The sequence below is a fragment of the Cyprinus carpio genome, chromosome B1, assembly GCF_018340385.1.
Source record: "Cyprinus carpio isolate SPL01 chromosome B1, ASM1834038v1, whole genome shotgun sequence".
Taxonomy (NCBI): Eukaryota; Metazoa; Chordata; class Actinopteri; order Cypriniformes; family Cyprinidae; genus Cyprinus; species Cyprinus carpio.
The window spans coordinates 3359381-3375589 of record NC_056597.1 but is presented as its reverse complement, the minus strand read 5'-3'; the positions used below and the strand labels follow the sequence as shown (position 1 = coordinate 3375589).

At 34.8% G+C, this 16209-nt stretch overlaps 1 protein-coding gene across 4 annotated transcripts in view; it reads right to left on the bottom strand.

The window, feature by feature from the left end:
- The window catches only part of LOC109076572 (transmembrane protein 131-like), a 46914-nt gene that overhangs the window by 21668 nt on the left and 9037 nt on the right, over positions 1-16209 (bottom strand). For all 4 annotated transcript variants that reach the window (XM_042716263.1, XM_042716260.1, XM_042716262.1 and 1 more), the window contains exons 4-6: positions 6488-6559; positions 752-875; positions 492-608 (exon numbers count right to left, since the gene is read on the bottom strand). In XM_042716263.1, coding sequence (XP_042572197.1) covers positions 492-608; positions 752-875; positions 6488-6559 — 313 coding nt within the window. The remainder of the gene's footprint in view (positions 1-491; positions 609-751; positions 876-6487; positions 6560-16209) is intronic.

The following is a 16209-nucleotide window of genomic DNA, read 5'->3' as shown; positions in this document are numbered from 1 at the left end:
TGTTCGATGACAGTCAATACAGTATCACACTATTCTGACTACTGCAAAAGATTCTGTACTATTTAAGCTTGTTACTCATCAGTATGTACTGTAACATAGATAACTGTCCTACACTTCCAGAAAGATAAAGTGTGACCTTGATTCAGTTAACAAACAACTGAAAGAGCGTTGTTATGAACAAGGCAAACAAAAAACACATACATTTTGCCAGTCGAGCTCTGGTCAAGAATATTAAATTTGTCTTGTAATATGCACTTTGTTTGAGGAAAAAACAAATATTCTTAAATGTTTGCTAACCGTGGGAATACCATTTACCACTGTCATTTTATGCAACCGACTACAATTGCTTTTGCACTGCTGCCAAGCCAAATAAACCTCTTTTAAATATGAATCTCTCCCACATGTGTCCCCTTAGTATGCCCCGGAGTAAAAATATGAAACCTCTTAAGTGAAAGAATGACTGTGTAATAGTATAATTCTATAAAACTTGCCTGGTATGATATCACCCCATGGGTTGATGTGTTAATAAATAAAGATATTTCTTCATTGCCCTCCCCTGTGGGGAGGAAAATGATTTTAAAAGATGTTCTCCCTCTGGGTGGAATCACCTGTAAAGAAAAAAAAAAACACTATGCAAGAAACCGAATGACACGAAACGCTGGACTACATCAATATGGGACAATGAGAGTGATTAAACTCATGTAGAAGAACAGAGAAAGCAGCCCAAATGGGAAATGAGGTGCATACTTACCCTTCTGTGGAAGGAAGGTATGTGAAAATGTCTGCTGGATGTAAACACAGAGAGCAGAGAGACTGAGAGCTCTGGGCTGGGGTTGTGGATATTTACGGTTTCAGCTCTTGGCAGCCCCACCGGCCTGCAGAATGACACAAGCGAAATAATACAGCATTGCAGACTCCAAAATCATTTTCATCAGAATGTTTTTGTTAAAGCATGTCACTGTGAATGCAACCACTGTGAAACGGAAAAACTGATCTAAATGATATGTCAGAGAATGTTATGGTTTTATGAACCTTGTTGCCTTGAAACAGAACCATACTCAAATGGAGATCATTTATTTCAGTCTCCCGACTGAAAATGCAGACTGTCAAAGTGCACACTTCCCTAAAGCATCACAATGAGAACGGATCACAGTGTTACAACACTAAGATGCAAAGATGAAAGTAAATGTCACTCAAAGCCACATACGTCTATTAAAAGACTTGAGTTGACCTTTCAAAGCTGATTCTAACCACAGAAAGCTTAGCAGCTCAGATCTTTATGTTATGATGTTCCCGTGGTTAAAAGTCAGCTTCAAAAGAGGTGTGTGAACATCAGCATGTAAAACACGGTAGCCAATAAAAACGACTGCAGATCCTTTGCACTATTTAAACCAATACTGAATCTCAAGTGTTCATGTGTCAGACTAGGCACACTACATCTTCAGTTTCCAAAACTCAACACTGCTGATGGACAGACTAATTTATTAACTTCAGTCATCAGTTGTTTATTAACTGGTTTCTTGATAAATTGCACTTGTATTTGACAATTATCTAAAGAATAGCGCTCCAACAGTTGTATGGATAATTACTCAACTTTTAAAACATTAGCTGAATTCACACAATGTCGTAATTACCGTAATTCTCAGATGACAACACGTGATGTTCTACTCAGAGCGGTCCACGTCCTCGGACTCAGCAGCGCCTAAATGAATCTGGCAAGAGTCACATGGTCCAAGATGTAGCTCACAGAACATTCCCAGCTTACGTTATTTATTATTAATTATGTTCTGAGAGCACATGAATACATTGATAATGTTCCCATAGATATACTCTGATTTACTCTGAGTAGAATGTCACATGTTGTCATCTTGGAATTATGGTCAAAAAAAAAAAAAAAAAAAAGAAAAAAAACAAATAAAATAAAATTAAAAAAATAAAAGAAGAACAGATACAATTAAACTTAAAATAGTGATGCAGTGAACTTATGGCAACCAAAAATATTTAACCAAAACAGAGTCTATTTTATGCATACAACATTAAGCAAAAATTATGCTACATTATTTTTGCTTTTTGGCTACAAGAAAAGTAGAATTTTGTTTTTGGCATTTCCGTAAAAAAAATAATTTTGGTGCATAACATAAAAAATAATTTCAGTTCAATTTATAATTTAACAATGGAATTACTTTCATTTACTATAATTATTAATAATGTAGGATATAATATTAATGAAAATTTACATACTGTAACAAATACAAATAAATAAAAAAATGATGATTTTTTTTGTATGCTAATTTAGTTTATTGAATCAAAAATAAGAACTGAAACTCTTAAAATAATATATATGTGTATCGGTTATTAGTCATAAAAAGGCAGAACTGGGAAATCTCTTGTTTGCAAAAGGGTCCCAAATTTGAAAGCAGAAGTAGAATAAATTTATGCAACACTGCCCAAGCAATGCCATTCTAGGTCTAAGCTGTTGTCTCTCTACATGTGTCCCAGTGGAAGCAGTGATGGGAGAATGAGGGGTGTGTGTGAGAGTGTTTAAGACAGATAATAACATGTGGATGGTGGTGCAGAAGGGCTGATGAAATTAACTGCCAGACGCCTGTTTGTTTCTTTCTCCTGCAGAAAGGTTAAGCACTAGTGCGTGTTGCATCACTGCAGGAACATGTACCAGGAAAAACAAGGTGTTGACCATTACCTACAAGTGCATACATGTGCAGGGAAACATTATGCAATACACCAATACACTGTGTATCTAGAGCAGCTGGTTTCAAAACATTAAAAAGAAACTATTAAACTATTAAAAGGAAAAAAAAAAATTATAGCAATTATTTGGTTTAGCAACACTGGCTGATATTTAGGCTTAATTCTGTGAAAATGTTTTATAATATATTCAATATTTATATGGGACAATCAGATTTTATTAAAAATATAATATGTATATTAAATTATAATGTATAAAAGATAAAACAGCAACGTTTCTAACACTTTTATGGTTCTCAAAACACATTAAAGCCATTTAACTAATATTCCTTTTTACTTTATTTGCATATGTAGCCTTGAGGTATTCCTGAGGTAACTACTTTCATGCTGTAATATTGGATTGGGTTACTGATTAAACATTTGAAGTACACTTTTTAAAAGATCTACCTTCCATCTCTAGTCACTTACATTTACAATGTTTTTATTGTACCTGAAAACCATAGAATCATGAATCAAATGAATCCTCTGTCAGCAAATAAGTGAAGTGACATGTGGCCAAGTATGGTGACCCATACTCGGAATTTGTGCTCTGCATTTAACCCATCCAAGTGCACACACACACAGCAGTGAACACACATCAGGAGCAGTGGTCAGCCAATGCTGCGGTGCCCGGGGAGCAACCTCAGTCGTGGTGTTGAAGGTGGAGAGAGTGCTGGTTATTCACTCTCCCCACCAACAATTCCTGCCGGATCTGAGACTTGAACCCACAACCTTCGGGTTACGAGTCTGACTCTCTATCAATTAAGCCAGGACTGCCCCATGGTTTATATAATAGCATATAAAGCTGTCATGTTTTCAAAGCTCTTTTTATAAATACTTATTATATATGGGATATTTGGGATTTTTTAATTATCATCATCAATGATAAGTTTTTTTTGTTAGAAGTGGGACTTTTATCTTGACAGTGCCTGCACACACAGAGGTCTTCATTACATTACTGTCTGTTTAACAGCTCTAATTATAAATGTAAACAAAAAGTATTGTAGCTTATATATTAAGCAAAAATTAATTATATAATTTAAACAAAGCTTTGAATATCTAATAAACTTTCCATTTCACAAACCTTGAAGATTTTGTAAAATCAAGCTGTAAGAACTTCTGAAATTATGTACTGTGAGCATTTGAAGCCCACCTTAAAAAATGTGTACCATTAAAAAAAAAAAAAAAAAAAAAATCCATGTCGGTTGACCACTATATATTATATATTTATATGGAACTGTTTAAGCTGGTTATATAATAAATAATTACTTGTGCTTCACATAGGATTTCAAATAATTATAGCTTATTTAAACCCTAAATTTGACATCTTATATTATAATGCCTGCAAACCCTTCCTCTGTTTCACTACTTATGATTGACATGTATGAACATGCTCGGAACTTCCGAAGTATTTCAAGGTTAACAACAGTACAAACATTTAAATACACACTTCAAGTTAGGACGAGCCTTCTGCAAAACTAAAATGTTTGGATAATAAAAATATAACAGTAAAATGTCAATTATGTCCTGGCGAAAAGTGATACCTGATAAGTGATAGATTTTCTTTACGAGCCGTGACCTGCACTGTCTTAAGGTGTGTGTTTACTTTTGTAACATTTATGCCCCGATGAAATAGCTTTCAAAAGCATTGAACAGCACTCTGCCAAAGCACTTGATGCAGCAATGGCCGCATGAAATGACATGCCCGTGGCCTTCTTTGAAGCTTTAGAAACTTTTTTTTTTTACATGGAAATAATATCTTCATTCCTGCGAAATGACTTCACTAACGATGACAAAACCTAAAATAAGCAGTTTTAGTTTTTAAATAAATCACTATTTTCATTAATAATTATCATACATTTTATCTATTAGTTGTTGCAGCTCTAAATCGCACTAAGAAAACCATCTGGCTCAGTGTCCAAATAAAAGGTCACAACCACCAGTAATGTTCCCTCCAGCTGGGACTATCAGCATTGGAACACACATCACAGCTTTCCAACTCGTTATTTATTAAGGTCAAACTGAAAGCAGCACAGTCCACTCCAAACTCTGCCACTGTTCTTTCTTCCATCAGAAGAAAAGAAACTCAGCCATATTTGGTCATCCTGTCTGCAGAGGAAGCCAACTACACTTTTAAACCCAAACAGACCTTAAAATACTATTTAGGTTTCATGAACAAAATCTGTGGCAACAACTGACTAACCTTAAATTCATAAATATACATAAAAAAAATGACATACGTTTATAGCAATGCATTTAAATTGGAAGCCTAGCTCATTGCTACAAACTACATGACTGTCAAACGATGTTTAGTTTTGAAAGTATTACCTTTTCTAAATTTATTTTCAGTTATAGCCAATATTTCTAAACATCATAATAAACAAACAGCTTAAAATTCTTTGTAAATCTTTATATTAGGGCTGCACAATTAATCGAAATTAAATTGCAAAGGCGACATATCGCGATTAGGCGGAAGCTGCGATTGTCATGCGTATTGAAGCACTGTTCTGTGATCAGTAGTAAATCTCCATCCGAAAGGCCAGAAGGCGCTCTCGCGCTGAAACTCCAAATACACCCCACAGAACAAATCAGGAAGTCCCTATAGCGGTTGCTGAATAAACAGAAGATTTAACTGCTTTCATTGATTAAAACTGATAAACACACGACTATGACAATATATGGTTTATCTTAGTTCGTCTTATTATAATGTTTATTACAATAAAGTATATAATAATGCAATGCCAATCAACACAGCCTTTATCACTGCTTAGAATACTAAGAAATATGTTGCGTGTAAGAATCCACATCATCTCACAGAAGGATTTACTTAAAACACTTGATTGACGTTATGAAGTGAGTAAAAACGTTATTAAATGTGGTATTTTCACATGCTTTCAGATGGAGCAGCATTACTACATAGAGCAGTAGTTCACTGAGAAGATACGCAAACAGCTGTCATTATCGTGAATGATTTCTTAGATTTCATAATCACACCATTAAATCGTCTGCGATTAGGAATGTGATTTTGCGTAGCTTGTCAGTGGACTACGGCTCTGTGAAGTAAATGCTGCTCCATCTGAAAGCATGTGATGGAGATTTACTACGGATTACAGAACTGGATTTACTGACAAGATGCGCATGAAAATCGCATTCAATTAATTGTGCAGCCCTACTTTATATTTTATAAATCTGTTCAAACCCAATATGCCTTTTACTAAAAGTCAGGTCTGGATGAATATAAATGAATATTTGCGTGTGCAAAACGCATTATTTTTCTGTAAAACAGTAACACAACATGGTTTGAACACCCCTTGCCATCCTTTCACATCTGTTACTCCATTTCACTCCACTCACAGAGTAAATCTCAAAGATTATATGCTGTTTATTGCTACATTCATCACATACTCTAAAAAAGGCAATTTACAGCAATGCTGCTGCACACGTATACAAAAAATGCACTAACAAATGCACCTTCTGGTCAAAATGAAAATTTGGCGAGTCAGTACTAATAAATAACCAACAAAGCTGACAAAAAAAAATCCAGCCACGTTTGAACATGAACACTTACATGTCATTGTTTAGATCATGTGACTTTTTAAAATATATTAGTATGGTTTGAAAATAAATGAGTTTTATAAGCCTATCATGGAGATATAAGACCATATATACACACCTAAATAACATGCTGGTTATTGTATTTGCTGATATTGAGGGTATAAGGTATAAAATATAAAACACTTACTGTGGTCCAAAATCCAGTGTGGGCGGCTTAAACTGGAGCTGTCTCCCACTCTCCTGCACATAAAATGAGGAGCTGAGGAGAAAAGAGAAATACATGTGAATTTCAGGCAGATTGTCAATTTTTACATGAAAAAGTGCTTTAAAAACACCGAACAAGAGAATCAAAACCACCAGAGAGGTTTTGCTCCTCCCTGGGGAAGAAGGGAAAATTTGTATGATGTGCTGAATAGTGTATATACACATGAGAAAAAAAAATACATATGACTGTGTGTAGTACTATACAACGAAGCATGGCAACTTACTCCATTTGAGTTAACTGAAGATCTCAGGATGTAAAATCCTGATTTATATCTGCATTAAAATCTAATTTTGTTGTTCTGTGCCTGGACTTTGCCCTGAGATGACATTTCACTGGTTTGAAAAGGCAACTGACTTTATCACACAATGTCATCTTTTTACCTGCATGAATGTTAATAAACCACAAACAGAGCAAGTTTGTTGGCAGTCTTTAGGGAATGACTTCATTGTTCTTGAGAGACACATGTCTGCATAATACACTTAAGATACATGAGAATATCATGTGATTTTATATGAACATTAGAAACAGACTGAGAAATGCTAAAGGAGCTTCCTTCTGTTATGAAGTGAACTCAACAAAAACACCAAACTAAGCTGTAAGTAAGGTTGCAAAATTCAGACACCGAAACCATGAAACAAACACCAGAGAATCAATGTAATACAAAACATAAGTGTGCAAAATGGTAACAGGAAACTAAAAACAACAGGAAGTTAAAGTGGGCAGCAGGGCAAAGCAGACCAAATCATAAACACCTCATTTTTTACTCGCCTAATGCTTAATAAACTGCTTGTTTCTCTGAAAACACCAACTGAAGAAGGGAAACAAACTATCAAGTTGTTCTGAGAAGTTTTCTTGTTGAATTTTGAGATGAATGAGCTACAGTAAATGGGTTTTGTGAGATGTTAAACATGATCTTGTGTTCAGTGAAATGAAAATAATTTTCAATTATTTGCAATGTACATTCTAAAAATCCCAACACTGATCTTCTGCTCTGCGTCATGCTTTCAAAAATAAAAGTTTCAGTTAAATGTTTCAGAAATAGTACAAAAAAATAAGTTTTTCCTGTATCATTATTCCCCCACAGCAGAATCTTAAGCACAATGGCAAAATAAATCATATTTTATCTGAGTTATGATTGTGAGCCTGCATTATTTTTTGAATATAATGCATTACAGTACTGTGTACTTAAAGGGGTCATATGATGCGATTTCAAGTTTTCCTTTCTCTTTGGAGTGTTACAAGCTGTTCGTGAATAGATAAGATCCCTAAAGTTGCAAAGACTAAAGTCTCAAACCCAAAGTGATATTCTTAATAAAAGTTTAGACTTGTCCACGCCCTCCTAAAACGCCTCATTTAAACACGCCCCCACATGTCTACATCATGATGTGGGAAGATTTGCATAACACTGCCCAAATGTTCATGCAAAGAAAGAACTTTGATTCTCGCTGTTGCCGCCGGCGCCATGTTGTTGACATATATATTTTCAATTGTTCGTTTTTGTGATGTTTGTTTTTAGCTAGTAATTTGATGCTATAAAAATGGGGCGTGTCGTTGCGGTTGATTGGGTCTGCGGGAGTTTGGGTGAGAGTTTGATCTCCACCTCACAACACTACTGTGCAGACTCTGGCTATCGCTCACAAAAATTAATCGCACCGGCAGAAAAAATGGTCGCAGTCTGGAGCCCTGACAATGTAAATCAGCATGTTGTGACGCGTGATGTAAGCACATTGTGAAAGTTGAGAAAAGTGCATAATTTGTCACGTGAGCTTGAGAACACATTTACTCCACGTTTCACAACATGAACCTACATATGACAGTTGGTCATATGCTTAAAAAGTTTCAACAATTAGTCAAAAATTAATCATTTCACTTCATACAACATTCATCAACCAGGGTACGAATTTCTTTCATTTGCTAAACACAAAAGAGGATATTTAGTAAAACATGGGTAATCAAACAGTTCATGGTTCCCAAATTATGTTATGTTATGTTCAAAATATCTTGTTCAGCAGAAAAAAAATTATACAGGTTTGGAACAACTTGAGAGAGTGACTAAATGGTAACGATTTTAAGTTTTGGTTGAACTAGGAATTAGGTTCAACTTTTGAGAGCTTCACCCACTTGCCTTATATGGACTCACAAAGATGGATTAATTAAAAAAAAAAAAAAACTTCCACAGAAGAAAGTCATGTACGAATCTTGGACGAAATGCAAATTAATTTACTGAATATGCTATTAATGATCAAAAACTGAAGCTCTAGGGGGTTCCAGCGAGTACAAGAGACCATCAGTTGAGTTGTGGGGGAATCCTTCCTCTCTAAACACTGTCAGTGGCTTGTCCAGGCTTTCAACAGCTAGGACCTCTGACATGAAGAGACATATCAGTGGCCTTCATAACTGATTACCAACAGAAAGATGAGAGCTCGAGGTATGCACCACTTCTGTAACAGTTCCAGGAAAGAACATATGAAACAAACCAACAATACTTTTATGAATACATCTTAGCCTCAGAGAACGTTTATAGCTTTAAACAGCTTCCAAAGTTCTCCATAAAAGGGAAATGAACAAAGTAGATTGAACATAGAGAAGCTGGAACAACATCAAATATGGACTGACTTTCAAAAAGAAAAAAAAAAATGAATAAGAAATAAAATGGTTACAGGTTTCTGTATGGCCATTATCACACTGGTAAAACAAGTTATTCATGTTGTTAAACTTCATGGCAATCACCCCGATCTAAATTCTGGACTACACAGAATTCAATTCCCTCAGTCAGCTATCACTGAGCGAGTTTATAAAAAGACATGGGGTAGATTTGATACAGGGTCCAAAAGTTCAACAGCCGGCTACATTATCAAATGGCTGCCAGTGGGTGGTGAGCACAGCTATAGAAGTTCTAGAACATCCAATGATTCTGTCGAACAATGATAACAAAAGCAAAATTAGGTGTGTTTGACTTTCTCTGAGGCCCTTAATGTATAGTACACCTAGATGTAAAACAGAACACCGTGTACTGGCTCCAAGAGGTAAAGAATCAGGGAGCAGCCTGTATTGGTGTGAGTGGGAGCAATGTCTGGAGAACGCTGAATCACTAAACTGCCTGAACATCAGATTATCAACTATCAAGTTAAAAATCAAGGCACCTGTGGGTATACATCCTGTCTATTCTGAAACAGGAACCACAGATTATAAGAGTTTCAGGAGAGCTTAATTTTTAGTTCTGTGTAAATTAATGCACTTGCAACTCTGTTATGGTTGGGAACTGAGAACCGGTTATAATGGTTTCAAATAATGCATTAACTGTTCTCGCAAAATATGAATGAGACACAGAGTGCAACCAATTAAGTATGAACTTACTATTTTTAAGCCTAGCTCACACTGTGCGATTTTGGCCACAAATTGGTCTTCTGAGACAAATTAAGAAAATCCTAAATGATTCCTATAAACCTAGGCTAAAATCTGTAGTCTTTATTCGCTGGTTTGACATGTTCACCGACAGCCAATTAATGGCTGTTGCGATCAAATTTTACCGAAATTCTTGCAGTGTGACTTCTACAACGACGAACGTTAACTGCCTTCGTTTTTCAAGACAAGCCATGTTCAGAATTAATGCTAGAGATTTATTCTAACCACATTAACTCCAGTGCTCCCATCATAAGCTCAAGGAATTCATATGATATGTTGCCTTTGCTATGATAAACACTGGTTGCACCGCTGTTTTTATGTGGGTGTGTAGTGCTGCTTACACTATTCTTCTTAAAATACGCCGGTATAGCCAGCATTCATACACTTTTCATGATATCCTATGTTTCAGCCCCATGTGTAATGCATCCTGCAGTCACTGAACATGTATGGGTTGATAAGGTAAACCTCCGGACAAGTTGTTTTTTTTTTGCACGGACTCGTTTTTTTCGCGTCTTGACTGTCGTACGTCACGTCATTTAGTACAATGACAACATGAGGTTAAGATACAAAAACACTATCATTCAAAAGTTTGTGTAAGAGGTTTTAAATGTTTTAAAATGAAGTCTCTTTTGCTTATCAGTGCTGCATATTTTTTGGCAAAATACAGTAAAAACAGTAATACTGTAAAACATTATTACAACTTAAAATACCGGTTTTCTAATTAATTGGAATTGTAATTTATTCAAAGTTAGCCATTACTCCAGTCTTCTGTGTCACAATTCCATATAAATCATTTTAATTATTTGGACCTGGTGAGCAAGAAACATTCATTATTATCAATGTTGAAAACAGTTGTGCTGTGTAATATTTTTATGTAAACTGCACTTATACGTTTGAACTGCAGTGAATGTCATAAAAAAAAAAAAATGTTACCACACTTTAGTACTTATTACTTTACTGTTTAAAAAAATAAAAATCTGGTTTACAACCTTTCTTTTAAAGCTAACCATTGATGCAGTAGCATCATTTCCCATCACAAAAGAAAAAAATACTGCTGTTTGAAATGGGTGTAGTGTTCATTTCCTGCGTGAACTGAAACAGGAAGTCGTAGGTAATTTGAATAATGCAGGGGTTAGGAGTGTAGAAATGACACTTAGTAGCTGATCTGAGTTCAGCTTCATGTATCAATGTTTAAGCCATTTGTACTGTACACCATTGTGCATATTGTCTGCTTGTGAACTCTGATGATGAGCAGAGGGAGGAGCCAACAACCTCACCACATTCAAAGAGTATGCAAAAAAAAAAAAAACATGAAGTAGGATATTCAAATACTCAGAAAATCAATGTCAATGTTACCCAATTCATTCTTCACCCAAACCTGTATGAATTTCTTTCATTTGCTAAACACAAATGAGGATATTAGTAGAACATGGGTAATGAAACAGTTCTTGGTTCCCAAATAATTTTGTTATGTTCAAAATATCTTGTTCAGCAGAAAAAAAATTATAGCGACTTGAGAGAGTGACTAAATGGTAACGATTTTCATTTTTGTTGAACTATCTCTTTAAGCAGAAAGAAAAACACTGTTCTATCAAAACTGAGTATTCTGAACATCCTCCTTGTTTTGGATGCTTTGCAAGTAAAATGTCTGTTCAAATGGACTCTTGACTTTTCTCTTGACGCTTCAGCAGCGTTTTTTTTTTTTGGTTATTCACTGTCCTGTGAAGAACAGACATGAGTGCCTGTTGGTATTTTTATATACACTGTTGTTCAAGGTGCAACTGTGAATGTCTTCAAGGAATATTCTGGGGTAGATGCACCTTAAGCTCTGATTAAGCATGTGATTACTCCAAAAAAATATTTCAGCAGTTTGTGAAAACAATAGTTCACCTTAGTGTCAAGTACTAAGGTTTTTAGAATAAAATTGTGGTACAACCTGAGAAGTTAACACTTCCTATCCTGCATTACACAATACAGAAGGAAAAATATTACTATGTAATACAGACTTGTAGAGTTAAATTATAATATTATACAATACTTTAATTGTTATTAAAAATACATCAAAAACTTGTGTCCTGTTTAAGATCCAACGTAGGAATAAATGTTAAACAATATATATTTCTTAATATATTATTTAGTTTAGATTACTATGCATAGGCCTACACATTAAATTATTTGTATTGATTTTATAAAACAATAATCAATACTTTATTATTTGTATTATATTTGTATTGAGGTTAATCTTTGTCTCATCTCGCCATAAAAATATCTTCAAAATAAATCTTGGCTTTGTTGCATTAAGACTTAAGCAAAACTATTCATCATTAAATTTATATTATATCCATCAATAAATTTATTGACATTTTGTCACCATTTTTGATGTACTCTGACCTTGGTGGTTTGTCAGAGTCAACCATTTCAAGGGAAGCAATACATTTGAACCAAAATTCAGCAAATATAATAAGACAGCATTCTACCAATCAAATAACAGATGGCAAAATCCAAAGAATGAAAATTATCAGTTCTGTTTTCAATAAATCTATTTTATATTTAGCATGGCTTTGTGACAGGTGACCACGGTTACTGGTTACTACGCAACAGTGGGTCACATGACAGGAGCAATAAACACACAAGCAATAAATGTGTTGCCATTAATTGCCATCAATGTGACACATCGTGGTTGCCAATACAAACACAGAAACACAATCTTCCTTCTATAATACAACAAAGAAAAAAAGAAAAGCACAATAAGCCCATGGTGAAGAATGCCAAATTTGTTTTGACATTTTTTGTTGTTCTTTTTTCCAGTGAAATACTCATCCACAATAAAACAAGTACACAACCCTAAATATTAGTGTTTAAGATCTATAGAAGAGACATTGTGGAATGTTTTGGGCTCAATAGAATGTAGTTGATGCCAAGGCTGAAGCTATTTGTGGTGTTGGCAGAGGACAGGGGAAGAGATGAGAGGGCGTAGCACAGCAGGAGGTGTGAAAATTAGCACTAGCGACCAGAGAGAGGGAGAACTGCAGAACATACTGTACAGTACGGCTATCTTTAAATTGCCACTTCAGGAAGCTATTATGCCACATTCACAGATGAGAGTCCACTCAGTGTCAGTGAGACAGACAATTGACAGCCTTTTGTTGCAAGATGTTGCAAAAATCAAATAACTATTAAACACAAAAAATAATATTAAATAAAACTAAAAAAACACTCTAAAAGTCAAATAACTTAAATTTAACTAATAATTTTTTCTAAAAGTCAAGTAACACTGGGGCTGGGCAATTTTTCAGATCTTATCGATTAATTCAAATTTATTATTTATTTTTTTTAGAAATCGAGGGATCACGATTTTGAATAGAAATATTACCAAATGTTAGAGTAAGACATAATGACAATATGCTGGTGATAACAGTAACCACATGTCGACACACGTGATTAACCGCTTTCGTGTGACGTGCTCTGTGAAGGACCATAAATTTAGCGCTAGGCGTCATTCACACAGAATGCACTTTTGTGTAGACTATAGGGATATGCCAGTATCAAATTTTCATGTTGCAATTAATTGCTAATGCTTTCATCATGGTATACGGTATTATCACAATATTGAAATTTAGTTTTAAAAAAAGTAATACAGTATAATACAATAATACATAATACAGTATAACAGGTTTAATAACTTTTTTCTTATAACAAAAATAACTTAATTTAAATACAATAAAGCAATACAGAAAATATATAACGTTAAAAGTTTTACACAGATTAAAGTGCAAAAGAATTATAAAGTCCAACAGGTATCACTTTACAATAAGACCTCATTAGTTAACCTTAGTTAATGCATTAACATTCACAATGAGCAATAGCTACATTTGCTACAGAAGTTACTAATCTTTGTTAAAAAAAGAATACATGTCTTAGTTCATGTTAACTGTCCTCTAGGGGTCGCTACAACCCTTTAAATTAAAAACTTAACATCAAATATTGGAATACCTAAGATTAATGAATGTTAAGAAGAATTTTTCATTGGCAGTTTGTGTTAACTAATGAATTAACTAATGTTAACTAATGAAGCCCTAATGTAAAGTGTGACCAAACAATAAAGAATCAAAACATTTTCAAACAATATCTAGGGCATGTTGTAGTCCAGATTAAAATGTAAAAAAGTTTGAAAATAAATAGCCTATTAAGTCTAAATATAAATAAGTGTTTGGCGCTGTAATGAACATCATAGCAAATACAAACAAAAATGAATGTTTAAATAAATAAAACAAACCAGAATCAGAAACTGAATTTAATCCACCTTCTTTACAGGGTTTCCGGGGTAACGGCTAAATTTCTGCAGTTTAGAGCCATCTGCTTTCAGAAAGTAAATGTGCTTTCATTCAGCGAGTCTCTCACGTGTTCTGCCATGTGCTTCTCATCTGTGCTTGTTTACATCAGAGTGCCCATGCATCTTTCACGCAGCATACAGCGGTGTTGTGCATTTTGACCAGTTGATGGGAAAAATATTCTTAAAATGCATTCAAATTTCGGAATAATTTTTAATATATAATTATTCATGGTATTTAGAAGTGCCCACGATAACAACATTGTGCATATTCATTACCACGATATATCGCATTACCGAATACCGCCACATGTCTAGTTGACTACGATGCGACTCGTTTTCTGTTTACACAGAAAAAACATTGGAAAAGCAGCGTGATCGAATAAAAAACCTGTAAAGAACTACTACTGTATGTCTGATATTTCATGTTTGCATCAGACTGACAGACTGAAAGCTGCTGTTGTTTTTAAAGAACATTTACAGGTGCATCTCAATAAATTAGAATGCTGTGGAAAAGTTTATTTCAGTAATTCAACTCAAATTGTAAAACTCGTATTAAATAAATTCAATGCACGCAGACTGAAGTAGTTTAAGTCTTTAGTTCTTTTAATTGTGATGATTTTGGCTCACATTTAACAAAAATCCACCAATTCATCTCAACAAATTAGAATATGGTGACATGCCAATCAGCTTATCAACTCAAAATACCTGCAAAGGTTTCCTGAGCCTTCAAAATGGTCTCTCAGTTTGGTTCACAAGGCTACACAATCATGGGGAAGACTGCTGAACTGACAGTTGTCCAGAAGACAATCACTGACACCCTTCACAAGGAGGGTAAGCCACAAACATTCATTGCCAAAGAAGCTGGCTGTTCACAGAGTGCTGTATCCAAGCATGTTAACAGAAAGTTGATTGGAAGGAAAAAAATGTGGATGAAAAAGATGCACAACCAACCGAGAGAACCGCAGCCTTATGAGGTTTGTCAAGCAAAATCGATTCAAGAATTTGAGTGAACTTCACAGGGAATGGACTGAGGCTGGGGTCAAGGCATCAAGAGCCACCACACACAGACGTGTCAAGGAATTTGACTACAGTTGTCGTATTCCTTTTAAGCCACTCCTCCCCAGTTGTATTTACAACTGTACTCGTTCCCCCGTACATTCAGGAACTTACAATGCAAGCAAACAGGGCCAGATTTTGGAGAAAACAAACAAATAAACAAACAAAACCTTACAGGGACCTGGTTCTACAGTTGTTTGTTGGATTTTGGGATATGGACCCAAAAATGGAGCCCAGAATCTTTAATTATGACATTTTGATTAGGTGAATTTTTATTTAATTCCAACTTTAAATGCAGAAATGTAACACTTAGAATTTGTTACTAACATTAGTTCTTCTGTTGCATATTATTTGAGCTCAACAGCTGTTTTCTTGTAGGTGTTTGTTGTCGCAGCCAAAATCAAAGTCAGATATTGCAATTCTGAGGGTTTAGGGAGGAGCTACTGTAAGTAGGCATGATACAACACTAATATAAAAATATTAATGGACATATTTTAAATCAAGTTCTTCTAAGTTCCCCATCAGGCTCCTAAAACTCGGGATGTGGATGAGTAACTAACTGAGGTTTGGCACAAATATGGCAATCTTATGATTATCTTATTTTTATTGTTTCTTGTTTTTTAATGCATAACACTCATTTTATGACTCTTTTTCTTTCTTTCTTTATAGATTCATTGGCTGAGAGTTCTCATAAAACCCTTTTACTAAATTTAAAAATGAACAATAAAGGTCATGAAGAGCAGTCACTGCAGTACAGTGCATTGTGACATCACTTCCCCCAGCCATGAAAGTTTTATGCAATAAAGAACAACTGTTCTCACATGAGCTGGCCTTTACTTGTGTGATAAAC